At 44.2% G+C, this 27855-nt stretch overlaps 1 protein-coding gene across 2 annotated transcripts; it reads left to right on the top strand.

The window, feature by feature from the left end:
* The first annotated feature begins 75 nt into the window (after positions 1 to 75).
* Positions 76 to 27609, top strand: COG4 (component of oligomeric golgi complex 4). 2 transcript variants are annotated; one of them, XM_032853981.1, is made up of 19 exons: positions 76 to 264; positions 2062 to 2144; positions 2846 to 2960; positions 5073 to 5247; positions 6044 to 6237; positions 8427 to 8532; positions 9246 to 9403; positions 10125 to 10183; positions 12795 to 12928; positions 16094 to 16212; positions 16787 to 16953; positions 17773 to 17938; positions 22196 to 22258; positions 24722 to 24838; positions 25418 to 25510; positions 26083 to 26166; positions 26406 to 26507; positions 26718 to 26846; positions 27050 to 27609. In XM_032853981.1, exons 1-19 carry the CDS (start codon positions 97 to 99, stop codon positions 27182 to 27184), a joined length of 2367 nt encoding a protein of 788 aa, XP_032709872.1. In that variant the 5' UTR covers positions 76 to 96; the 3' UTR covers positions 27185 to 27609. The 2 variants fall into 2 exon arrangements, with proteins under 2 accessions (XP_032709872.1, XP_032709873.1); XM_032853982.1 differs by lacking the exon at positions 76 to 264 and adding an exon at positions 1551 to 1636.
* The last annotated feature ends 246 nt before the right edge of the window (positions 27610 to 27855 follow it).

Below are 27855 nucleotides of genomic sequence, written 5' to 3'. Positions count from 1 at the left end.
AAAAAACTACCCATAAATCCGTCGGGCATTTTCTTGGGCAGCCGCATGACCGGGCGCGCAAACGAGGCGGGGGCCTCGCGGGACCGGAAGCGCGAAATGGGGACCAAGATGGCGGATCTCGAGTCCCCTCAGAAGCTGTCAGGGGTTCCTCCGCCTGAGGGGATGGGAGGAGGCTGCTGCTCGGAAATCTCTTCCGAGCTCATTCGCTCCCTGACCGAGCTGCAGGAGCTAGAGGCTGTATACGAACGGCTCTGCGGGGAGGAGGTGGGGGAATGGCCTAGGGGCAGGGGGCTTAGGAGACGTCAGTCTTGGGAATTCCGGGCTGTGGGAAGTTCTCTCTCTCTGCTTCTGCCGAAGGAAACAAAAAAGCACTTACTGAAAAAGGAGGAGTGTAGTTGAGTGTATCTGGGGGGACGTGACATCTCTGTTCAATTGATCTGGTGTCCCTAAATTTGTTTTCCGTGTTATTTCGGCGATCTGCTTCGTTCCCTTTGATTTCCCTGGCCCTTAATCTAAGTTTTTCGGCCAGAGCAGTTAGAGTCAACTTGCTTGCTTCTCAAAGTAAGAAAGGCTCCCCTGCATTGAATTAGCAATTTAAAAAATTACGAAACGCTTTCACCGCGTTACCTCCTTTAAGAAGGAAGTCTTTGCAAGTAAACCTGAAGCGTTATAAGACTTTTGTAGGGAATGACTTGGACGGGTGGGGGGGGAGGTTAGCGTTCGGTAAGTGCACAGCTTTGTAGAAGCTTGAGATTTTAAGACAGGCACAACTGTCTAATCTTGGACTAGGAACTTTCATCTTTTGGACCCTTGCATTGTGTCAGGGGCATAGACGATATATCATGAGGATTCCTTGCACCCTCCCTTTTCCGTGGCAACCTGATGCTGCCAGTATATTTTTAAAATATCATTTGGGTTCCTTGCCACTCAGAAGAGAGAGATCTAAGGTCTGATAAAGTTTAGTAACTGTTCCCTAAACCAAACTTTTAATTAAGTTTGAGTACAAAAGGCAGTTTCAGCAGGAGGGAGGAGGGATTATTGATATCTAAGAATATCTTCAAATATTAAATTGCACCAAGTAAAGCATTTTATGGTAACATTTTTCAGCAAGATGTGCTTTATAAAATTTAGTATTTTAACAGTCCTAAGCATGCATTCATTAAGTCAGTCAATTTTTTTTTTTTTTTTTTTATTTGACAGACAGAGATTACAAGTAGGCAGAGAGGCAGGCAGAGAGAGAGGAGGAAGCAGGCTCCCTGCTGAGCAGAGAGCCCGATGCGGGGCTCGATCCCAGGACCCTGGGATCATGACCCGAGCCGAAGGCAGCGGCTTTAACCCACTGAGCCACCCAGGTGCCCCAAGTCAGTCAATTTTTAAGGTGAAATTAAGCCCATCTTCCAGACAGGACAATTTTAGTTCTGTATTTGTATTTGATGACTGTCAAGGGGACGTTCCTCTCTGGATCCTACTGAACTATTTTAATAGAAATATATAGTTGATATTGATGGCTATTAATAAATGATGCTTCACATACTCTGTTAAGCACTTTATGTTTGTTACCTTGTTTGGCTCTCACAACAGTCCTATAGGATATGTATTACATTTTACAGATGAAGAAACTCAAGCATTTAAGAAGGTTAATGTCTTTTGCAGTAATGCAGTAAATAATTTTGCTGAGAGAATTATGTTTTTATCCCTTCTGGGTACTGACTGTACACTATGAAGGGACTTTTTGTAACTTCCACTTTGAAAGTTTCATTTAGCCATTATATTTTAAATGCTTTCCTGCATTAGGTACTATGTTAATTATATTGAATTAAAATTTACCTCTGGCCTTTATGGTGTTCATCTGCTAGATGGGATAAAATACACAAAAGGTAGCAACCAGCATGCAATGTGATACATGCAAAACTGAAGTATTATTGGTTAAAGTCCTAGGAGAACTCAGTGAAAGGAAAGACATTCGAAATGGGATTCACCCTTAAGCTAAGTGGTTGGGTTAGATAACTCTTAAGGTTCCTTCTGACCATTCTGATGACAAAATGCTTGTCTGTGTTTCAGAAACTGGTAGAGAGAGAACTGGATGCTCTTTTGGAACAGCAAAACACCATTGAAAGTAAAATGGTCACTCTCCATCGAATGGGGTGAGTCTTGCAGCTCAGCAAGAGCTATTATTCTGACAAGGTCCACTGGATAAATTACTGTTTTTCCTAACTTTCTGTTATAAAATGCCACTTGACTTGGAAATGTAGAGGAGGATTATTTCAGGGTGAAGTGAACACTTAAGGGTATAGTCAAGTGGTTCTCAAAAGTGTCCTTGGAAGTATCAAACTCATTGGGAAACTTGTTGGAAATGCAAATTACGAGTCGCCACTCAAAACCTATTGAATCAGAAACTCTGGGGGTAGAGCCGAGGAATCTGACAAGCTTTTAACCAGCACACCCACTGATCCTGATTATGGTCCAGGGTTGAGAACCACTGTTTTTACAAACTTTGGGTATTTGCTAGTCATAAAAATCGCTCTTTGATCTCATCACCCTCTTTGATTGTTGGTTAGTGCACTTTATACTCAGCAGTGGGAAGCATCTATTCTCTGGTTCTTTAGCAGTACCTATTTAGAGGTCTGTTTAGTAGTTATAAAAAGTCATTTTTTAATTTAGTATAGACCTGAGTTTTCAGCAAAATACTCTTTAGGAACAGCTGTGAGTAGAGTGAACTGAGCTAAAAGTTGTGGGGAAGTACAAAGACAGTAGAAGACATAGTCTCCATTTACAAAAAAATTTTCAATCTCTTATTCCTACCTTCTGCCTCTGTGGATGTGTATGTGCTGACATGTGTCTCCAGTCCCAATCTGCAGTTGATTGAAGGAGATGCAAAGCAGCTAGCTGGAATGATCACCTTTACCTGCAACCTAGCTGAGAATGTATCCAGCAAAGTCCGTCAGCTTGACTTGGCCAAGGTAATCCCGTTGAACTTCTGACGTTTGAGTTAGTAGGGGGCAGTAGAGAGGCCACCGCATTAGAAATTAGAGTAGCACCATTCAATAGAAATCTAATCCAAGATAGTAAAACCCAACAGAGAGGCAGAAGAAGAGAAAACTCAAGACCAGTACATCTTATGAATAAGGACATAAAAATCCTCAGCAACACCAACAAACCAAATCTAGCACCACATGAAAAAGAATATACTATGACCAAGTGGGATTTATCCCAGGAATGCAGAGTTGCTTTAACATCTGAAAATTAGGGGCACCTGGGTGGCTCAGTCGACCTGATCTCAGAGTCCTGGGGTTGAGCCTTGCATCAGGCTTCCTGCTCAGCGGGAGGTCTGCTTCTCCCTCTCCCACTCCCCTTGCTCCTGTTCCCTCTCTCTCTCTCTCTCTGTCAGATAAATAAATAAAATCCTTAAAAAAAAAAAACCCTGAAAATCAATTAATATATCCACCATGTCAGTAGAGTAAAGGATAAAAACACATGATCATCTTGTAAACTCAGAAAAGGCATAAACTCAAAAAACTTGTAATAAAAGGAACTCCTCAACCTGATAAAGGCCAATTACAAAAATCCCACATCTGACTAGTTACTCACCAGTGAAAGACTGGTAAGATTGCCTCAAGATCAGGAATAAAACAGGGATGCAGCTCTTCTTTTCTTCAACATTGTCCTGGAGTTTCTAGCCAGACATTTAGGCAAGAAAATGAAATAGAAATCATCCAAATTGGAAAAGAATATAAACCATACATTTAACTTTAGATTTTTCTAGTAGCCATTTTTCTTCATTTTTCTATTTTTCCTCTTTCTTTCTCTTTCCTTCCTTCCTTCCTTCCTTCTTTCTTTCAAGTAGGCTCTGCACCCAACATGGGTTTTAACTGCATGACCCTGAGATCAAGAGTATCATGCTCTCCTGACTGAGCCAGCCAGGTGTCCCACTAGTAGCCAATTTTTTTTTTTTTCATTATTTTAAAAAGTAAAACAGAGGGTCACCTGGGTAGCTCAGTTGGTTAGGCGTCTGCCTTCGGCTCAAGTCATAGTCCCAGGGTCTTGGGATTGAGCCCCACATCAGGCTCCCTGCTCAGTGAGGAAACTGCTTCTCTCTCTCCCTCTTGCTCTGTGAAATCAATCAATCAATTTTTTTTAATTAAAAAATAAATAAATAAAATATTTTAAAAATAAAAAGTAAAATAGAAATAGGTGAAAATAATCTTAGTAATATGTTTTATTTAACCCATTATATCCAAAATACCATTTAAATATATGATTACTATAAAATGGTATTAATGAGATATTTTGCCTTATTTCTATACTAAATCTTTGAAATTCAGTGTGTGTTTTACACATCTTAATTTGGACTAGCCACATTTCAAGTCCTCAATGGCCACAGAGTATTAATGACTACTGTAGTGAATAGCAGAGGATCTGGGCTCTTGAATAAGTCAGTCCCAGTCTCAGTTTTCCCCTGTGAAATACCATAACTCTTTCCAATCTATTTGTTGAGATTCTGTAAAAATAACTTACCACAAAATGCTAATAGCCACACAGCCACCAAGTCACATTGTTAAGGTTTTTTTTTTTTTTACACATTCTTGCTTATTCTAGGGGTACCTGACTGGCTCGGTAGGAAGAGAGCACAACTCTTGGTCTTAGGGTTGTGAGTTCTAGCGCCATGTTGGATGTAGAGATTACTTAAATAAACAAAAAGAAAAAAAATCTTGCCTATTCTAAAAGAAAAATACTTTCCACATATATCACTTATCTAATTACTTGGTTTATAATGTCCTCTTCCCAAATGTTAAATACAGCCTGATTCCATTATTAATTTAACAGCATCAGCCAAATGCAAATATGACTTGTCCCTGTTCCTGTTTCCATTAAAATGAATGAACTCGTCACGTAAATAAAACTGCATGATACTGTTGGTGCTATTGATCATCATCAGTAACAGTTTTGTGACTGGTCTTGGTTTTCGTTCAGGGCCTCGGGTTAACTGGATTCTCCTCCTGAATCTCCCTACCTTCTGAAGAGATGTTTTGAGAGAATAGGGCATTGTTTCTAAGCACCAGGTCTTTTTGCAGAACCGCCTCTATCAAGCCATTCAGAGAGCTGATGATATCTTGGACCTGAAGTTCTGCATGGATGGAGTTCAGACTGCTTTGAGGAATGAAGATTATGAGCAGGCTGCGGCCCACATTCATCGCTACTTGTGCCTGGACAAGTCAGTCATTGAGCTCAGCCGACAGGGCAAAGAAGGTGACATCCATCCCAAACTGTTGATTTCTACGGTCGTTACAAGTATCTGTAATCTGGTTTAAGCACTTATAAATTCTGGTTTAGTTACAAGCATCTGTAATCTGAACAAGGCAAACTATCACCCAAGAAAAGGGTGTCAGGCAATTTCCTCATCTGGTACTCAACCCTATAGAGGTTGTAGACTACTCTAGGACAGGTGTTGTTATTCCCATTTTATGAAAAAGGAAACTAAATCCAGATCTACTGTTCCTCTGGCCAGTGGGTTTTCACTTGACTATATCGCCTACTTACAAAATTGAATTCTTAGCCTGGCTTTCTAGGCCTTCTGTGATTTCAACCCACCCTGTCTTTCTCATTTTGTTTCATGCTGTTCACTCATGCATCCATTCATTGTGCACGTATACAGAATACTCTGTATGCCAGAGTTTATATTACTTGCAATACCCTAGAAATATTTTTTTCATCTTTTTATCTCTATTCCTTTGCTCATTTCATTCCCTTGGCCTGGAATGTATGTACTTGTTTTTCAGGTATCAAAATGCTGCCCATCTTTAAAAGATAGGATATCATCTCTGGGAAGACTTTTCTAATTACTTCAACTGAAATGTGACTTACGGACACTCTCTTACTACACTTATACACTTAGTTTGTTATAGTTACTTGTGCACAGATCTTACTTTTTTTTTTCTTGATTAGAACTTCTGTATATTTCGAATGATTAGTGGTGCACAAAATGGCACGGACCTGAGAGAGTACCATTCTTTACATTATTTCCCATTTTCCTCCCATTGTGCAGGCAGCATGATTGACGCCAACCTGAAATTGCTACAGGAAGCTGAGCAGCGTCTCAAAGCCATTGTAACAGAGAAGTTTGCCCTTGCTACTAAGGAAGGGGATCTGCCCCAGGTGGAGCGCTTCTTCAAGATCTTCCCACTGCTGGGTCTACATGAGGAGGGATTAAGCAAGTTCTCAGAATACCTTTGCAAGCAGGTATGATCCCTGATTGCTTGGTAAGAGAGTGCGATGATTCTCTGCCTGCAGTTTGGGGCACTGTGTGCATCCAGTTTCTGTGGATACTTTCTCACTTCTGGATTTAACTCCCCTTTCCTGCTCCCACTGTAGCAGGACTGGATGCATACATTCATTCAGCACTTATCTAGGTATGGCCTAGACATCTAGTGATGTACATTCATGTCTGACAGACCAAGTGAAAACATAGGAAAATTAAAATGCAAATTCTCTGACAAGTTGAATCACCCTTTTTAAGATTTCAGCCAGAAACTGGCTTCTTTTAAGAGCATTCAGAGTTGTTGGCTTGTTGTTTTCAGACTTCATAACCAGGATTGAGTCTCAAAATAAGCCACATTGAGATGAAGGAGGTGAGGTCCCTTAAGGTTAAATCCTGAAAAAGAAACAGGTTTCAGGGGCGCCTGGGTGGCTCATGGGTTAAGCCGCTGCCTTCGGCTCAGGTCATGATCTCAGAGTCCTGGGATCGAGCCCTACATGGGGCTCTCTGCTCAGCAGGGAGCCTGCTTCCTCCTCTCTCTGCCTGCCTCTCTGCCTGCTTGTGATCTCTCTGTCAAATAAATAAATAAAATCTTTAAAAAAAAAAAAAAAAGAAACAGGTTTCAGTTAAAGTCTCAGCCACTTCCCCTTGATGTTAGATGAAAAGATGCAAATCTCAGCAGACGTGTGTGCAGAGGGTTATTGTTTATGACTATATGTCAGAGTACATCCTGCCACCTCCCCCCCCAGCAAATTCTCTGTGATAGAACACTGTTCTGCATTAAGAAAAATGAGACAGTTCTGAATGTGCTGACCTGTTTCATTTTCTAACGTATGGTTAAGTTAAACAACTATATGCAGCATTTTTGCTTCATATGACAGAAGTGGCAATAAAATACATGTTTGTATAAGGGTTAATGATGGTTTTCTCTGGAGAAGAGACTTAGGAGACTAAGAGACATAGATAAAGGAAGAACTGCTTTTCACTGAGCACTCCTTTATTCCGTTTGAATATTTAAGTGTGTATGTCTTAACCATTCTCGAAAATTTATTAAAAACAAAATATAAGGGGCGCCTGGGTGGCTCAGTGCGTTAAAGCCTCTGACTTCAGCTCAGGTCATGATCCTGGGATTCTGGGATTGAGCCCCACATCAGGCTTTCTGCTCAGTGGGGAACCTGCTCCCCCCCCCCCGCCCCGCACCTGCCTCTCTGCCTACTTGTGATCTCTGTCAAATAAATAAAATCTTAAAAAGTAAAATAAAATATAAGGGGGATATGTGGGGCTGGCCATTTTTTATCAGTACTTTGCCATCTTGACCTAGAAATGGCTTCTACTTTAAATCCCTTTAAAATAAATAAAATCTTGGGGCACCTGGGTGACTCAGTGGGTTAAGCCTCTGCCTTCAGCTCAGGTCATGATCTCAGGGTCCTGGGATCGAGCCCCACATCGGGATCTCTGCTCAGCGGAGAGCCTGCTTCCCTCTCTCTCTCTCTCTCTGCTTGCCTCTCTGCCTACTTATGATCTCTGTCAAATAAATAAATTTTTAAAAATTATAAAATAAGTAAAATCTTAAAAAAATAAATAAATCCCTTTAAAATCCCTTCTGCAGTACCCACATTCCTTGTCCTGCTCAATGAAGCACCATTTTTGTTTGTTTGGGTTTTTTTTAGGATTTTATTTATTTGACAGAGACAGCCAGAGAGGGAAACAAGCAAGGGGAGTGGGAGAGGGAAAAGCAGGTTTCCTGCTGAGCAGGAAATCTGATACAGGGCTCGATCCCAGGACCCCGGGACCATGACCCAAGCCGAAGCAGACACTTAATGACTGAGTCACCCGGGCGCCCTCAATGAAGCACCATTAATGATAACTTTGAGTTATCCTTTGAGGTGATTATTGGAAGTGGGGACTCTCTCCTTTGGCTAATGGCAATACATACCTTCAAAGAAAAGGAAAGCATTATTTATATCTTTGAATCAAAGAAGAGTTACCACTATGCTCAAGTTCTTTGTCTTGCGTGAGGCCGAGACAACTCAGAGTCCCCAAGGGATGTTCCTCTATCCTCTCTAAGCTTTCAAGCATCAAAGCAAACATGGGAAAAGAGAGTCAAGGGAGGTCTTTTTGGAAAATTGAAACTAGCCTTTGATCTGAGAATTGTGGATTTTCCACTTTTCAGGTGGCCAGTAAATCTGAGGAGAATCTGCTGTTGGTGCTGGGGACAGACATGAGTGATCGGAGAGCTGCAGTCATCTTTGCAGATACACTCACTCTTCTTTTTGAAGGTAAATCTCCTTTTCCACTCAAGAGAGACTGGAGACTTTACCACTTAACACCCACATCCTAGGTTTTCTTCTCCCCTTGCTAGCCTGATGCCCTCATTTTACTCCTATAGCTTGCAGTGTATTGATTGATACATTAGAGAATTAACCTTTTTTTTTTTAAAGATTTTATTTATGTATTTGACAGAGAGAGAGATTACAAGTAGGCAGAGAGGCAGGCAGAGAGAGGGGAAGCAGGCTCCTTCGGGGGGCTCGATCCCAGCACCCTGAGATCATGACCTGAGCCGAAGGCAGAGGCTTAACCCACTGAGCCACCCAGGCGACCCTGGAGAATTAACTTTAATTCGGTATCTAATTAGCAAAAATTAGTCTCTCAAGTCTTTTAATCAGCCCTATCCCTCAAGACCCAAATGCTAAGAGTAAATTTAACCATAAAGTAAATTATTGGGAAGAGAGTGATGCTGATTTCTAAAGATGCTCCTGTTAACCTATCATACATAAAGTAAATGCCTTCTGGTTTACCAAGCACTGTATATATTAAACAGACATTTGCTTAGCAATTCCCAGTACTGGCAAGAACCATTTGTATTCATTTGGGGAGGTGAAATAGCATTAAAGAGTTGAGTTAGACCCCAGGTCAGTCCTGGATAGAAGAAAGGAGTTTATTTTGTGGAAGGAATATTTGGAATCTAGCCCTCTCATTTTCTCCATTCTAGGTATTGCCCGCATTGTGGAGACCCACCAGCCAATAGTGGAGACCTATTACGGGCCAGGGAGACTTTATACTCTGATAAAATACCTGCAGGTGGAATGTGACAGACAAGTGGAGAAAGTGGTGGACAAGTTCATCAAGCAGCGGGACTACCACCAGCAGGTGAGCCAGGGAAGCTGCAGGGGGATTTGGACACAGTGTGAGCCAGCGATACTGAATGCAATAAATTTAAGGTGCGATAGGGAAGGGATGAAAGCAGAGGTAGATAGAAAAATACGTGCCAAATGCAAACTGCCTGCATCTTGCCTCTCAGCAACTTACTTTGGATTTGAGGTATTCTGATGATATAGTACAAGACTGAGAAAGAAGTAGAAAGGGCTTCTTGAAACAAACAAACATTAGAGCACCTCTCTATCACAGAATGTGCAACAGTACCTTCTAGTGATATAAGGAGAATTCTATTTCTTAAGGTCCTATTAAGTGTCAAGTCATTTGTCTCAGATTTCTCCTTAGTTCTTTAAGTGCTCACAGTAACACTTGCTTTTTTTGTGAACTTTATTTCTCCTTTCCTTTGAGCAGAGGAAGTAAGTAGGATTTAGAAATAGGGGTAGCCGTTCAGCTTTATTTCTAGAACTCTAAGAGAGTACGCAGTAGTTCATTGGAGCACCATTAACATCACTTCTCAGTGCAATAATAGAGGAGAGCATTAGCATCGAAATCAAAAGTAAATTTTTGGCTCATCATCCTGATAGCCTACTTTTGGTCTGCCTGTTAAGCAAACTAAACTTAAACATTCTTTTATGCCAGAAGTTTGGAGGGAGGAGCAAGAGGGAGATAGAAGGAGGGTTGGGAAGAACATTCTCATTTCTTTGGTATATTGCAGTTCCGGCATGTCCAGAATAGCTTGATGAGAAATTCTACAACAGAAAAAATAGAACCAAGGTAATAACCCTCTTTTTCTTAGCCCATAGGAGTTTGAATTGGTAATCGTGTATCATTCAGAGACTGCTCTATTACTATGTGATCTGTGTTTCAGAAATACTCTATGACTTAAGCTTTTATTTTTTTCTAATAAAAATATGCTTGTTAAAATTCAAACATTAAAAAAATGTATTCATTCAATCAGTAAATTTTTATTGAGTACACATTTTGGGTCAAACACTGGTCTTTGTTACTAGGGATTTGGCAGCAAGCAAAGTAAGCAAACCAGACATAATTCTTTCCTTGTGGCATCTGTAGTCTATAAAGTAGATAATAATAATACCTAACATATATATAGTGTTTACTATATGGCATACATTGTTTTATGTATGTCTTAACAAATATTTATTTTTTTATGCCTTTTTTAAGATTTTATTTATTTGACAGAGAGAGAGAGAGACCACAGGCAGAGAGGCAGGCAGAAAGAGGGTGAACCAGACTCCCTGCTGAGCAGAGAGCCCAATGCGGGGCTCGATCCCAGGACCCTGAGATCATGACCTGAGCCAAAGGCAGAGGCTTAACCCACTGAGCCACCCAGGTGCCCCTTTATGTCTTAACAAATATTCAGGCATTTATTCAGGGGTTTCTCAGCCTCTTACTATTGTGATTTTGGCTAGATAATTCTTTGGTAGGGTGGACCATGCTGTGCTATTGTAAGATGTTTAGTAGTAGCATTCTTGGCCTCCACCTACTAGATACTGGTAGCATGATGACACCAGACACTGCCAAATGTCTTGGGGGCAGAGGGTGGGATGAAAATCACCTTCAGGGGCGCCTGGGTGGCTCAGTGGGTTAAGTCTCTGCCTTCAGCTCGAGTCATGATCTCAGGGTCCTGGGATTGAGCCCCTTTCTCCTGACTGCCTGCCTCTCTGCCTATTTGTGATCTCTCTGTCAAATAAATAAATAAAATCTTAAAAAAAAAAAAGAAAAGAAAAGAAAAAGAAAATCACCTTCAGTTGAGGGTCACTGATTTAATCCAGAAATGTTTTTTTACAGAGGAGGAAACTAAGGCCTGAAAAGGTCAAGTGACTGGCCCAAGGTCATACAGCTAGAAGATCGCAGAGCCAGGAATAGAATCCAAGCAGTCCTACTCTAGAGTTCATATTGTTAATCATTATGATATACTACTTGTAGGGTGCAGGAGAGCATGTAATAAAGGGGTCTAACTTAGCTGATAAAGTTCAAGGAAAAGTCTCAGGAAATGACCTTAGATCTAAGACCTTAAGAGTAACTAGAAATGGGGTGCCTGGGTGGCTCAGTCGTTTAAGCCTTTGCCTTCGGCTCAGGTCATGATCCCAGAGACCTGGGATCAAGCCCCGTATCAGGCTTCCTGCTCAGCGGGCAGCCTGCTTCTCCCTCTCCCTCTGTCTCTCTGCTTGTGCTCACTTGTGTGCTCTCTTTATGTCAAATAAATAAACAAAATCTAAAAAAAAAAAAACAGTGACTAGCAATAAGATGTGAAGAGTTTTCCAGGTAGAGCAGGGAAAACATATGCAAAGTTGCTGTGTATTTGAAAAACTGAAAGAAGAGCAGTGTAGTTGAAGTACAGAGTTGGGGAGAACCTGGTCTGAGGTAAATCCAGACAGGTCATTAGAATCAGACCACTCAGGGTCCTATATCCTAAGTGCAATGGAAATCATGTGATTACAGTATGACCACATCTATGTTTTGAAAAGCTCTTGTGGAGTTCATTACGGAAAATGAGCTAATTTGTGCGTATAATGTGAGGGAGGGATTCAACTTCATTCTTTTTTTTTTTTTTAATTTATTTATTTGACAGAGATCACAAGTAGGCAGAGAGACAGGCAGGGGGAGGGGGAGGGGGAAGCAGGCTCCCTGCTGAGCAGAGAGCCCAATGTGGGGCTCCATCCCAAGACCCTGAGATCATGACCTGAGCCGAAGGCAAGAGGCTTAACCCACTGAGCCACCCAGGCGCCCCAACTTCATTCTTTCTAATGTGGAGATCAGTCATCATCACAGCACAGTTTGTTGGAAAGTCTATTCTTACTGAATTGTCTGGGCACTTCTGTTGGAAATCAGTTGACCATAATGTGAGGATTTTTGGACTCTAAACTAATCTATATGCCTGTCCTTAATGCCAGTACCACACTGTCTTCACGCTGTAGCATTACAGTAAGTTTTCAAATTGGGAAGTATGAGTCCTTCAACTTTGTTAATTTTTTTCAAGATTGTTTTGGCTCTTCATCTGAATGGGCATGGGTCACAGTTTAATAGTGTATCCTAAAATCCCACCACAGGTAAATAAGAGGTTGCGGAGGTGTGGTTCCTTTCATGTGAAGCATAGGTAAACCACTAGCAAAACTACACCTCCCATTCTCTTATTTAGCCCTGACAGTATTTTAGTGGTGAGTGGTTCAGGTGAAACAGGTAAGTGGAGTATGTGGTTGAAGCTCTCTGAGTATAATCGGGCCAGCAGAGCCAGGATGACTGTCTGGCAGAGCTGACCCTTCTGGGCCCAGTGGGAGAGGGAGTTTGGAACTGTGTTTGCCCTGTAGTTCTTATATCTGGGAATCCAGTGTCCTCCTTCTTACTCCTGCACCATGTATCTCAGGGAACTGGACCCTATCTTGACTGAGGTGACCCTCATGAATGCCCGCAGCGAGCTGTACTTGCGCTTCCTCAGGAAGAGGATCAGCTCTGATTTTGAGGTGGGGGACTCCATGGCCTCAGAAGAAGTAAAGCAAGGTAAAAGGCATTTCCCATATTTTCTGGGAGGGCTAGGACAGAGTTGGCACTGATCTCTTAATCACACCACACTGATCTTGTAAGCCACAGATCTCTTAACAAGGAAGTAACTAGCACTTCTTAGCCTTTGTAGTCTGTGGGCAAACTGACTCCCAAAAAGAAAGACAGACTTACTGAATATTAGAATTAGACTTGCTCTATGAGACCATTTAGTCATTTTACAGGTGAGGAAAGCTAATGTCCAGAATGGTTAAATTATTTTCCTCTAATCTTTTTTTTTTTTAAGGAATTTTTTTTTTTAAGATTTTATTTGTTTATTTGACAGAGAGAGATCACAAGTCAGCAGAGAGGCAGGCAGAGAGAGAGAGAGAGGGAAGCAGGCTTCCTGCTGAGTAGAGAGCCCGATGCGGGGCTCGATCCCAGCACCCTGGGATCATGACCTGAGCCGAAGGCAGAGGCTTAACCCACTGAGCCACCCAGGCACCCTCCTCTAATCCTTTCTCCACACCATGTTTTGTCACCAGCTCGACTTAGGGATTAGTATTTAATATAAATAGGTGATATGGGCCACCTGGCTGGCTTAGTTGGTGGAGCATGTGACTCTTGATGTTGGGATTGTGAGTTTGAGCCCCACATTGGGTATAGAGATTACTTAAAAATAAAATCTTAAAAAATAATAATGATAAAAAATAAGTAAATAGGGGCACCTGGGTGGCTCAGTGGCTTAAAGCCTCTGCCTTTGGCTCAGGTTATGATCCCAGGGTCCTGGGATCAAGCCCTGCATCGGGCTCTCTGCTCTGCAGGGAGCCTGCTTCCTCCTCTCTCTCTGCCTGCCTCTCTGCCTACTTGTGATCTCTGTCTGTCAAATAAATAAATAAATAATCTTTAAAAAATAATAAGTAAATAAATAAGATAGGTGATTTGCACACATGATGTGTAGGTACACAGAACAAAAAGATATACTTAATTCCGTAAGGATACTTTCGGGAGTGATAAGAATATTCTAAAACTGGATTGTGGCTATTATTACAAAACTCTGTAAAGTTACTTTAAAAAAAAAATTGAAATGTACAAATACAAGGTGTGAATTTTATAGTATGTAACACTTTAAGGGGCTCCTGGGTGGCTCAGTTGGTTAAGCATTGGCCTTCGCCTCAGGTCATGATCCTAGAGTCCTGAGATCGAGCTGTGCACACTTGCTCTCTTTCTCTCTCTCTAAAATAAATAAAATCTTTTTTTAAAAATAACACTTTAATACAGTATTGAGCCATAATATTGAAAAAAAGTATATATTTTAAAGAGTATATGAAAAGAGTATGCAGTATAAAGAAAGCCTTTCACTCCCTCCGTCTCCCATTTCCCCCAGTCACAAGTTTTAAAGGGATAAATACATTGGGAAGAAATGTGGGCCACAGTCCAGTTTCATTTACAGATTGATTCTCTGGATTTTTAAGAAGACCATTTAATTCCTGGTGGTTAAGTATATGCAGGATTCCCTGAACTAGAGACTTGAAACTATCACAGCATCTCTGGCATTCTACATGACTTTAATACATGGCAAGGGAATTATTTATATGACCCGGAATGGTATTGCTTTGATGTTTAAAGGAAGATGTATGCTCATTTGGATTTTGATGCGCATTGCTATTCATAAAGACTGTCACTGTTCAGAGCTGTGTGTCCAATACAGTAGTCACCAGCCCTATGGGACTCTCTAAATTTACATTTAACTAAAATTAACTAAAATTAAGAATTCAGTTTCTCCAAACTGAGAGTTGCTGAGGGGAGAGGGGTAGGGAGAGGGTGCGTGGGTTATGGACATTGGGAAGGGTATGTGCTATGGTGAGTGCTGTGAAGTATGTAAACCTGATGATTCACAGACCTGTACCCCTGGGGCTAATAATACATTATATGTTAATAAAAAATTAAAAATTTAAAAAATAAAAATTAAAAAAGAATTCAGTTTCTCAATTACATTAGCCACATTTCAAGTGCTGAATAGTGGCTACCATATTAGACAACACAGATATAGAACATGTTAATTTACACAGAAAATTCTGTCGGGCCACACTGGTTTAGAGAATGAAATATAGTGTACCCAATATATTTCAGTCTTTGCCCTGGAAACTTAAGAATTTTAAGGCTTACTAGTTAATTCTAATGGGAAAGAAGTAAAAAGTCCTTTGTACACTTTTATTGTAGGGGTGCCTGGCCTTCTCGGTCAGTGAGAATGCGACTCTTGATCTCAGGATTTTGAGTTTGAGCCCCATATTGAGTACAGAGATTATTTAAAGATAAAAATCTTTTAAAATTTACCATAATCTGCAATTACTGTGGTTTCCAGTTATCTCTAATAAGGACAAAACATTTAGAAATAACCCAAGTGTCTAAAGATAGAGTTTAGGGGCACCTGGGTGGCTCAGTGGGTTAGGCCTCTGTCTTTGGCTCGGGTCATGATCTCGGGGTCCTGGGATCGAGCCCCGCATCAGGATCTCTGCTTGGCGGGGAGCCTGCTTCTCTCTCTCTGCCTACTTGTGATCTCTCTCTCTCTCTCTCTGTCAAATAAATAAATAAAATGTTAAAAAAAAGTTTTAAAAAATGTGGACTGTCTACCTGATAAGCTATCACACAGCCATTAAAAATAAGAAAAAAGAAGCTTTGTAGAAACATTGAAAATATTTATGATGTAATCTTTTTGGTTTTTTAATTAATTCTGTATTTGAGTATAGTTGACATACAATGTTACATTAGTTTCAGGCACATATAATATACTTTTTTAAAAGCTTTATTGGTTTTAAATAAGAGAGAGAGAGCACGCGCATTGCATGCAAGTGCACGAGCAGGAGGGGCAAAGGGGGAGAGAATCCTCAAGCAGACTCCCGGCTAAGCACAGAGCCCTATGCAGGGCTCCATCTCATGACCTGAGATCATGACCAAAATCAAGTCAGGCGCTCAACTTACTGAGCTACCTACGTGCTCCCCAGGGAGTATATGATATAATTTCTTAAAGCAGAATACAAAATTATGTCTGTACTGTGATTATAACCATGTAAATTATGTACAGACTGGGAGGAAAGACTAGAAAGGAACCTGGGGAAATTAAAACAGTCGAACTTTTTCTCTTGAGGAAGAAAAGTGAGTATCCCTTTCCTGGCTGTCCCCTAGAGCACCAGAAGAGCCTGGACAAGCTCCTTAATAACTGCCTGTTGAGCTGTACCATGCAGGAGCTCATTGGCTTCTATATCACCATGGAGGAGTACTTCATGAGGGAGACTGTCAACAAGGTAGGACAGAGGATACACTCCTTGGAAATGGGGCTTCCTGTGCAAAAAACCAGACTGGAGGAATGGCTGAGGCATGTCACATTTCTTGGCCTGCTTTGAGAATATCCTTGCGTGCAACTGAGCAGTACCCCTTTGTATGATTAGAGGGCATTTTTAGAGTTGTCATGCTCTCCAAAGACCTAGCTAGGATGTCTTTCCCAAGAATCACAAAAGAACACCTCAGCTCCTCAGGGAGCCTACTTGTGATCCCCTCCCAGGGAGCCTACCTACTTCCCTGGAAGTATGTGAGTAAAGAACCTCAGGGAAGAAGGGCCTCTCCTGATGTCTTACGTCCTGGGTAACAGGTGTCCCCAGGGCAAAGGCCCTAAATACTTAATGTCCTAACATAGTCATCAGTAGGGAAATGAGCTGTTTTGGCAAGGAGGATCCACACCAGGCTGTGACCAGAGTAAGCCATGTTGGGAGAAACAAGGGCAAGCTCAAAAAGAAGCAGAACCAGAGCCTATTCCAGAACCATCTAGAACAGTGGCATGCAGAACTGGAGCCCTCACTGGCTACTTTGCCTTTTGGTTAGGCTGTGGCTTTGGACACCTATGAGAAAGGCCAGTTGACATCCAGCATGGTGGATGATGTCTTCTACATTGTTAAGAAGTGCATTGGGCGGGCTCTGTCCAGTTCCAGCATCGACTGTCTCTGTGCCATGATCAACCTTGCAACCACGGAGCTGGAGTCCGACTTCAGGTAGGGTTGACTCCCTTTCTACTTTCTAGGAAGGAGAAAGGTCCTAGTTTGGTTTAATATTGATTCCTGAGGCCCCTGTTGCTTCCTTTTTTCCCCCCATATGATTCTAGTTCAGTGCTATACAGTATAAAACTCCTATCCATGGTACAACATCCTTGGGTCCAGGCAGCTGTAGAGCAGCCTGATATCTTACAGGCTGCATCTGTGCTCCCTGAACTGGATGGGAGGGGTTACTGGCCCTCAGGCCTAGGAAAGAGAACAGGCAGCTCAGGTAAGGCAGTAGGTATAATATAGCAATCATAGTTACCATTGCTACAAACCAAGCACTATACTAATTTCCTGCTCTCATTCAGTCCTGATAACAACCCTATGATGTAGGAACCATTACCTCTCTTACAGATGAGGAAACTAGGGCTCAGGGAGAGCAGGCACCTCATAAATGGTGGAATATGGAGTGAAGCCCAGAACTGACTCCCAAAACCTGTTCTCTCACCACTTACATGGTATTGCCTTTCACTAAGCTCTGTGCCTCCTCTTGCGTTTGTTGGAGCTCAGTGGCGATAACTGAAATCCTCATAGGAGGCAAAGAACTGGCCAATCTCCTCTATATGTTCTGGTCATATCAATGCCCATAAAGGGGCATTGGTCTCTCTCATACCCTGGATGCTCAAGTTCTCCTACAATGGTCTCAAGGATTGGTTATTCCCCTAAAAGAGCAACTCATGCTGCTGGGTTAGGGTCGTGCGCCCTCTCTTCCACCGTCCTGGAAGTCAGATTGAGTGCTGTCAATCTCCATATGCCATTCTGCTCCCCTCCCAGGGACGTTCTGTGTAACAAGCTGCGGATGGGCTTCCCGGCCACCACCCTCCAGGACATCCAGCGAGGGGTGACGAGTGCCGTGAACATCATGCACAGCAGCCTCCAGCAAGGCAAATTTGACACAAAAGGCATTGAGAGCACTGACGAGGCCAAGCTGTCCTTTCTGGTAGGTAGCCCCATAGATTGGGAGCTGGTCCATTTATTTCAAGAGGTTAAATTATGACCTCTAAGCCACAGTGTAATTAGCTTTCAACTAGAGACTTTTCATCCATTCCCTCTATAGAAGGAAAGCTCCCCCTAGAAGGTTCTGAAACCTCTTCTTATTCAGGTACCTATTTCTGAGCAATCCAATCCAGGACATCGCTGTTCCCTGCCTGGAAGGCTGGGCTCCTCAGGTCTCCCAGGTGCTCATTCCCAAGAGCACTAGGAAGCTGTTCCCCGGGCTCCACTGAGTATCAAGCCTGGGTTGCATCTGCCACAGAACCGACTGTAATATCTGTGCCAAGCCTCCAGCCCACTTCTCTGAGGGAAGTCCCACAACATGGAGGGGTGCTGATCATTTAGGCCTAGCAGGGTGGTTTTCCTAGCACACTTCTTAGGCTTTCAACTTCCTCAGAAAGATGACCTTTTTGAAGCTCTTAGCCAGAATGACGGACAACATGATGCAGTGTCTTACCAGTTGTATGACAGCTGGGAATGGAAAAGCATGGAAGGATGAAAGGGCTTATACAAGGTTAACAGCCAGTTTGTGATGAGTCAAAAGAATACAGAGGAGTCCTGAGCCTGTGATCAGCCCTTCTTGGCATGTGCTGTATTGGCATGAGTGGTAACAGTGCTGTCAGAGGTCATTCTGCTCCACCCCCACAATGGCCAGGCTCTTGAGTCTTCTTTGCTTCTGGGGTTCAGAGCCTGAAGGAAATACCCAACAATATAACTCTCCATTTGTAACCTCCAGAGAGAGTCTCTGGACACCCTGGGGTTAGATGCCAAGTCTGTACCTTTTTTTTTTCTCCCTGGAAGCAGGGTCCTTGGCTTTTATCAGCTTCTTAAAGGTATCCATGACACCCGAAAGAGTTAAGAGCTGTTGTTTATGGAGACAGTAGCATAAACATACTAATATCCACCCACCTGTGCAAGTTAACCCACAGTGACTCATCCTGAGGCAGATTCAGTATGGAAGCTCTTTAGGCAGCCCCGCAGTCTTCCTGTCACTGAAAACATTTTCCCTGAGCATGGGCTCTAGTGATTTGAGATGTCCTGGTTGTTTCCAAGAAAGAAGATCAGCTCCAAGAAGCTTCTGAAATCTGACCCCTTTGGAGAACCTTGCCAAAATGTCTGGCAGCCAGTTTCCTGTGATCACGAACTGACTTAAATTTTTCATTTTGTTTGCATTCATTTCATTTTCTACCGAACTTACTTTTATTCTTTCATTTCTCTGCTCAGAAATGACCACCTAGCTGCTGACCACCTCAGAGCTCTGCCTCTTCACTTGGTGGTTTGTTGACAGCTTCCAGAGTCTGACCCATCCTGCCACACTAGTGCTGTTCTCCTCCCCTTGGCCCCACAAGTCCCCATGACACTGGCTGCCACACAGACAGCTTCATTGTTTGAGGGCCCAGAAGATAAGGCCAACAAGAAAGGTGATGCTAAATGCTTTGTGACAGGTTTCCCGTTTTCCCAACGCCATCTACTTAAAATGTCATCACTCCCACTGTGGCACTTATTTCTTATGTCACCTTGATTCATTTGGCTGTCAAGATGAATTCCCCATCGGTGCTGACATATCAGTCACCACGAGCCATGGATAAGCCCAGTGAATCCATGCTTACAAGGACTGTCAGTAAAATGAAACTTTGAAATCAATAGCTTTTGAACTCAAATCCATTTTCCCCTTATGATAGATTTTTCTTATGCCCTTAAATGCCTTGGAAACATTTAAGTTGTGGCCTTCATCCTTGAGCTGTCATGACAGTGCACTTATTTCTCTGCAGGCTTGTGATGTTAGCAGCCTTGTGTGTGGCATGCTAACGAAAGGCTTTAAGTCTTACCCAACCCCTGTGAAAGCGGCCTTGGCACTGTCAGCAGCAAGATCTTTCAGTATTGGCTGCAGGACAGTGATGAGGGAAGCACTCTTGAGGACACAAGGGGGTCATCCTAATCTCAGTCCTTGGAGTTCTAGGATTCTTTTACCCCCAAATCCTGAAGCTTCTGACTCATCTCTTGAAAACTGGCTCCTCCCTGTCTCACCCCTGCCTTCATGGTCATACCCCCAGCACCCCAGTTCAGAGAGAGTATGATCCTCTCAAACTCTGTAATTCCACCCCCACACAGCCTCTAGATTAGGTTTCCCAAACCACATCGGTGCGCATCCAGCATTCACCTGGTAGGTAGTAATCCTCGGTGCCACCCCATTGTCCACAGGAGAGCGTGGCTTCCAACTTCTAGTCTGACTTCACTCCCCTCTGCAGCTTTACCTCTTGCCATTGCCTGCACATATCTGTGCACTAATTCTGCTGATAAAGGTATTTGACCTTTTGGGGTTTTCTGCCACTCTGCAACTGTTTATGTTCTCCCTTCTGCAGAACACATTCATTTACTCATTCATTCAACAAATACTTACTGACATGCTTCTATGTATTAGGCACTGCTCTAGGCTCTGGAACTGCACTGCATGATGCAGCAGCCAGTAGGCAGAGATGGCTATTTAAATTTAAACCAATAAATAAAATCTTTTAAAAAAAGGTGGGGGGGACGCCTGTGTGGCTCAGTCTGTTAAGCGTCTGCCTTCTGCTTAGGTCATGATCTCGGGGTCCTGGGATCAAGTCCCGCATCGGGCTCCTTGCCCAGTAGGAAGCCTGCTTCTCCCTCTGCCTACCTCTCCTGCTTGTGCTCTGACAAATAATTTTTTTTTAAATAAATAACTAATAAATTTAAACCAAAAATCCAGTTCCTAAGTTGTACGAGCCATATTTCAAGCGTTCATTAGCCTCATGTACAGATGGTTAGGGGCTACTGTACTAGGCAATTAAGATTTAGAATATTTCTATCATCAAGAAAGTTCTGTTGGGCAGTGTTCTACTAGAGACATAGCTCTAAAGAAAACAGAATAGACCCCTCCCTTTATGGAGCTCTCATTCTAGCGGAAAGGCAAACAAGAAGCAAACAAAGTAATACTGGGTAATCCTAAATACCATTAAGAAGATATCAAAGGGGCCTGACAGTGCACTAGAGAAAGGCCGATGCTGGTGGAGAAATGCACTCACCCTCATCTGTCGAATTATTCCAGCCTTTTGGAGCTGAATTAAGTTCATCTCAGTCACCAATTCTTCCAAGGAGCTTTCCTTGAATGCCTAAGACCAAAATGTTTCTTTATTCTAAATGACCATAGCAGTTTGTGCCTGAATCATCACTTTTGTTACACGCTGCTTTTTATGATGCGTATTTCTGCACTAGGCTTGTAAGACGATACAGTTATGGGGGCACCTGGGTGGCTCAGTGGGTTAAAGCCTCTGCCTTCGGCTCAGGTCATGATCTCAGAGTCCTGGGATCCAGCCCCACATCGGGCTCTCTGCTCAGCAGGGAGCCTGCTTCCTCCTCTCTCTCTGCCTGCCTCTCTGCCTACTTGTAATCTCTGTCAAATAAATAAATAAAATCTTTAAAAAAAAATTTTTTTAAAAAGACGATACAGTTATGAAAGAAGGAGCTCTTAGCAGGAGTAAGAGTAGGGAGACCTGATTTCTATTTCTGGCTGTAGTCCTGTGGCCTGTCACTAACTTTCTGTCCTCTCATCCTGCTTTATTCTGCATTGTTTATCGTTATCTGATGTTTCTACTCTGACTTGCCTTCTGGAATATGAACTCTATGAGAGGGTAGATTTTAGGAAACATTTTTTTTTTTTTAAAGATTTTATGCATTTGACAGAGAGACCATGAGCAGGGGGAGGGGCCTACAGAGAAGCAGATTCCCACTGAGCAAGGAGCCACACATGGGGCTCGATCCCAGAACCCTGGGATCATGACCTGAGCCAAAGGCAGATGCTTAATGGCTCAACTGAGCCACCCAGGTGCCCCAGAAAGCATTTCTTAAATGAATGTCAGCCTTTGCCTCACTGACCTGGGCTTGGAGCTCAGGACTTCTCCCAGACCTGTGTGCCTAAACATGGGACAAAAAGTCCTGAAACCTTGGGTCACTACCCTTGACATTAGATGGCTTTGCTGCCTTAGCGTCAGGCACAGGAGAAAGGGCAAGCCTGGTTCACCATTCCACCCAATCTAAGACCTGAGCACCCTTCCAGATGACCTTGCTATGTGTGTTCCTTAGCGCTCCTCTGAGCCTCAGGAGTACAACTGTCAGCCAGTCTGGCACTGGAGTGGTTCAGACACCAGTGAGCAGGAAGTCACATTCCTCTGTCTTCAACTCCCAGGTCAACCTGAACAATGTGGAAGTGTGCAGTGAGAACATCTCCACCCTGAAGAAGACACTGGAGGTATGGAGAACATTGCCTGTCGCTGCAGCCTCTCTGGGCCTGCCTGTGCAGGGAGGACTGTGCACTGGTTCTGGTGGGGACTGTCCATCCCCTGGCATGGAGCTAGTCTTCCTTCAGAGCACCAGGGGGGATTCGCTCATGATCAGCCCACCAGTTGGAAGATCAGAATTCAAATTAGCACTTCCAGCACATACTGGGCCTGTGACCTCAGGCAAGTCCCTTAACTCCCTGAGCCTCAACACTCTCATCTATAAAACAGATCTCCTTCCTGCCCTCATTTGGGTTTATTGGGGGCTTAATTAAAAAGAGGCTGAAAGCACTTTAAAAAATGATAAAGTCCTGTAAAAATATTAGGAAATTAAGATGAAATAAGGTTTACCAAACCTGCTACAAAGCTGTTGCTGTTACCATTTTTTTTTTAAAGGAAGGCTGCACAGTGTGGTGTAAATTGCTTGGGTTTGGAAGTCAGATTCCCCTGGGTTCATAGCTCTGTTTGACCCTTGACCAGCTGTGTGGCATGAGGCGGGTTCTCTAACCTCCCCGAGCCTCAGTGTCCTCATCTATAAATAGGGAGAATGATATCTGCCTCACAGAGTTACAAAAATTGAATATAATAATATAAAATACCTGGTTTGTGAGAGGCATGCCGGGGTAGTTAATAACTGTACTAACAGTTAATAACTAATAATAGCACAAGACAATTATTTTGCTAAGTATTAGAAAATGAAGGGCCAACGCTCCCCCACTTCAAAAGTCTGCCTCTGGGAGAGGAGGGGAGCCAGGGTCCTGCCATCCCAGCAGACACTGAGTCCGAGGAGGAAACGTTACTGCAGAGACACAGGGCTCAGCGCACAAGCTGATTATGAGTGTTGGCTTAGGGGTGGCAGACTAAGGGGGCCAGGAGCCAGCATGGGGTGAGATCCTTGTAACTGATGCAGTTCCTAAAGGAGGCTGAGAGAGAGCAGCCAGGTGGGAGATTCAGATTAGAAATTTACCCCCCAAAAGGCCTTAAAATGGAGTAAAATAAGAGTGAACCAAAAGCATAGTGTTCTTCACACAGTACATGTTTGCCAAGGTAGCTGTCATCATTTTTGAGTCACAGCACCTTTTAGATTGTATTCCTGACTTTGTCCTTAAGATTTTGTCCTTAGGATATTGAATTTGGAAGGAGTATTTTGGGAAATGTTAGAAATTTAGACCTGAGCCAGAATTAGCAAGTGAAAGAAAAGGGTAGCAAAGAGCTGAGAAAACTGTTCCCATGAATCCCACCCACCTTAGACGTGCATTTCACGCGTGTTCTTCCTGAACCGCACGAGCAGCCCTTCGGGATAGGTCAGATGGCGTGAGGAGGTTACAAGGCGGGGCAAAGACAGTGCGTGTTCAGCTGCTGTGGAACTGAGGGCTCCCGCCAGCTGCATCAGGCCCCTTGCGGCTCTTCCGCACTGCTGCCCGTCATAGCCAGAAGCGCACAGACTTCCAAGGAGCTCCTGGCAAACCAGGACATCGTGAGTTTCAGGCAGCTCCGCTTGTGATGTTCTCCATACCTAGGCTGTCGTACAGGCGTTAGGAACAGGCACTCTGCAGCCAGGATCCCAGCTCGAATCCCACCTCTACCACTTAACTACTGGGTGGTGTTAGACCAATTACTAACTTCTCTGTGCCTCAGTTTCCTCATCTATACAAAGAGATAGTAACAGTACCTACTTCTTAAGACAGGTACCTTAATTAATAAAAGTTAAATATTTTAAATAGGGCCTGGCATACAGTAAGCACTTAAAACTTAGCTGCGATCATGATGATCTCCCTTGGGCACCCAAACCAAATTATTTTATTTTGTTATACAGATTTATTTATTGGAGTGCCTTGGTGTCAAGAGTCCGACACTCCACTGACCGAGCCACCCAGGCGCCCCAGGACCAAATTATCTAAAAAGCAGAAACTATAACAATAAAGGCTCGCATCGCCGGAGTGTCCACTGCTTGCCAGGAGCTGTGCTAGGCACTTGGTACATCATCTCTTCCAACTCTCCCAACTACCATGGGAACAGGAATTTGTGTTCCCAATTTATAAACAGGGTCATTGAAGCTCAGAAACTTTTTAAATCACTTGACCAAGGTCACTCAACCAATATGTAGCCAGAATTTGAAGCTAGGAATGGCTGACTCTAACGGTATGAAAAAAACTTCCGATTTTTATATTTTTTATTCATACCCCGATACCAATACTCTCATCTTACAAAGGGAGAAATGAGAACCAAGTGGCTAGCCACTGGGATAGAATCCAAGTTTTCTGAAACCTATCAAGGACTCTTGCCTAGGAGTGTAGTGGACTGACTGTAGCTCTTCCCAGGGAAAGCTGGAGTCGGAGAAATGGCTGCTTGCACATGGGCACCTTCTCCACCCTCCCTGCACCCGCACATCCCAGCCATGCTTGGAAGCCTGATAACTGGGTACTCTCCCCTAGAGTGACTGCACCAAGTTGTTCAGCCAGGGCATTGGAGGGGAGCAGGCCCAGGCCAAGTTTGACAGCTGCCTTTCTGACTTGGCTGCCGTGTCCAGCAAATTCCGAGACCTTCTGCAGGTAAGCCCCAGGATCAGTTGTTGACTGAATCCTGTGCCTGTGTGTTGCTCTGAGAATACTGTTACTCGCTTATTATGGGATCGATATATATAAGGAACAAGGAGAAGGGAGGGAATAGCATGCAAGACACTGAGCTCATGTGAGTCCCTTGAAGATCCGTTTTTCGGCAGTTGTCATCCTGACAAGCCAGCATTGTGGTCCTTTTGAGTCTCCACTTGGCCTCCAGTGCCAAGAGCCCAGAAAGGTGCTCAGAAGAAGTGCAGCCACGTGGTTACTCAGACCTGCAGCCTGGCCTTAGGCAAAGGTGCTGCCTACTATCAGGTACTCAGAAATCTCTTCTCTTGAGTTTGCCAAACCAACGCCATAGCCTGGACCTGAATTGGCACAGATCTGGAAAGGAACAGGTTATTTCTGACCTCTTCGATGAGCATTTTCTGGTAGACTTTGGACAGGCTCACAGGAAAACCAGAGAACTAGACTAACGCCCTGGCAGTCACAAGATGGATGGAGCAGAAGAAAGGAAGGGCGAGGTACATGCATCTTCTGTGTCTGATGTGTCTCTGCCTTGTCTTTCCGCAGGAAGGACTGACGGAGTTAAACAGCACAGCCATCAAGCCGCAGGTGCAGCCTTGGATCAACACCTTCTTATCTGTCTCCCACAACATCGAAGAGGTCAGCCTGACCATAGGCAGCCATCAGGCCCAGAATTATTTCTCATTCTCCAGCTCCCTGGCTGGAGGGCAGTGGAGCTGTCTGAACAGACCAGCCCTTCCCTGCCTCTCTGGCCCACGTTCCTCACCCTGGCAGACGAGGTTCTTCCCAGGAAACAGGTTGTTCCTGCAGACAGACGGGCTCTGAAAGACACCTGTAGGGGATTTTCCATGACCTGGCACATGCTCTTTTATTAAGGCTTTTTGCCCTACCTATCACACTTAAGAGCTTTTTTCTTAGCCTAATGATGTCATTCCTGCAGAACATGAGATCCAAAAGGAAATAAAATGCCAGGAGCTTTACCATATTGTATAGCCACTGCTGCAGCCCAGGGCCATTTCCTGATTGGAAGTGTGATATAAAAGCAGCAGTAGCATATGCCAACTTGGATGTCCAAACTGCTTCACCTGGATGAGTCAGAAGCTAGAGAGGAAAGACCTCTTCCTCTGTTTTCTTAGAGGGGTGAAAGTGGGGGGTAGGGTGAATGGTACTTTCTGGAGAAACTCCCAGTGACCCAGCTTGTTTCCTGACAGGAAGAATTCAACGACTATGAGGCCAATGACCCCTGGGTACAACAGTTCATCCTTAACCTAGAGCAACAAATGGCGGAATTCAAGGTGAGCAGGGGCTGAGAGACCAGGTTATGGAATTACCCACTTCTGCCCAAATCAGCAGCCTTTGGCTTCTCATCACACTCTACTGGGAACCCCGAAAACTCTTCCAGGCCCCAGCCTGTAGACATACTCCCCGATGGCCTCTTGTAACTGTGCTTACTACCCCCCAACCCCAAAGACTCCTGTTGGAGGCACAGGGGCTTAGGTAGGACTCTCGCTTATGTCTAACCTCTTGTGTGCAGGCCAGCCTGTCTCCAGTCATCTATGACAGCTTGACCGGCCTCATGACCAGCCTTGTTGCAGTGGAGTTGGAGAGAGTGGTATTGAAATCCACCTTTAACCGGGTAAGCTCCAGGGAGTACAGGTCCCCAGCTCTTGTTTTTCCTCTGAGGAAGACAGACCTGCCATCCTAGGCCTTGCATCCCTTCAGTCTGCCGCCCGCAGCTCCCTGCACATCCAGCTGCAGTCCTGCCCTGGCGTCTGAGGTCTTGGAGCTGACTGAGGCACAGGAGGGCCAGGCCTTGAACGCTGGCTGAGCTTACGCTCCCTTGCAGCTGGGCGGTCTGCAGTTTGATAAGGAGCTGAGGTCACTCATCGCCTACCTTACCACAGTGACCACCTGGACCATCCGAGACAAGTTTGCCCGGCTCTCCCAGATGGCCACAATCCTCAATCTGGAGCGGGTATGTGTGGCTTCCTTAACCTGGTGAGGGAAAGGTAACTGGGAAGAGAGGCAGAAACAACATTTAGATCCCTGCCTCTTCTCAAAACCAAGTGTCTACCAGCAGCCCAGCCCTACAGAGTACCTTCTTCCTGGGCACCGCCCTGCTCTGCCTTCTCTCAGGGTAGCCTCTCATTGCTGACTTGCCAGTGTTCTTCCCCACAGGTCACAGAGATCCTAGATTACTGGGGTGCCAACTCTGGCCCACTGACGTGGCGCCTCACCCCTGCCGAAGTACGCCAGGTGCTGGCTCTGCGCATGGACTTCCGCAGTGAGGACATCAAGAGGCTGCGCCTGTAGCCGAGGCCCATCTGGCCTGTCATTCTTCAGGCTCTGTTCCCTAAGTGGCCACGGCCAAGTAGCTGAGCAAGGCTGTCTGGCTTGGGGAGCTCTGACAGCACAGACTGTTCCACTGCGGACAGCAGGAAGTAAGGCTCAGCTCACCCTGCTGTCTGCACTCAGGCCTGTCTGCGTGGTGCTCTGCAGGCAGCCTCCCCCCACCAAGAGAGGTGAGTCCCTTGGGCTCCTAATTATGTGGGAAAGCCAAGGCAGGCCAGCTTTCTGCATGGGCGGTCATTCTCTCCTCTTTAGACACTACAGCAAACAGGCTGCCTCCCAGCCAGCCCTAAAGGACTTGAGTATACCTGGGGACCCAGGGAATTAGGTTTACTCTGAAAGGCTGTGATGTTTATGATCACCCTGAATAAAGACACTCCTTGGAGAGATGCCAGCGTGCTGTTTCCAGGGAGGGCTGAATGCACAAGGTAAGACAGGTCCACAGTAGCACTGAAATGTGAAAGCAAAAGCCTAAAGCCTCAGCCTCCTCCTGCACCCCAAGGGGTGCACAGCCACCGTCAGGACCCACATGGAAGCACGCACCTCAGCCTCCTCTAATCCTGGATCCTCATACCCCTCCTGGGCCCTTAGCACCAGGAGCTGGATCATCTCAGGGGCAGTTGCCCATAGTGCCA

The sequence above is a fragment of the Lontra canadensis genome, unplaced genomic scaffold (assembly GCF_010015895.1).
Source record: "Lontra canadensis isolate GAN:19392208 unplaced genomic scaffold, GSC_riverotter_1.0 scaffold8, whole genome shotgun sequence".
NCBI lineage: Eukaryota > Metazoa > Chordata > Mammalia > Carnivora > Mustelidae > Lontra > Lontra canadensis.
Note: the sequence above shows the minus strand (reverse complement) of the source record. Positions and strands in the feature narration are given on the sequence as shown.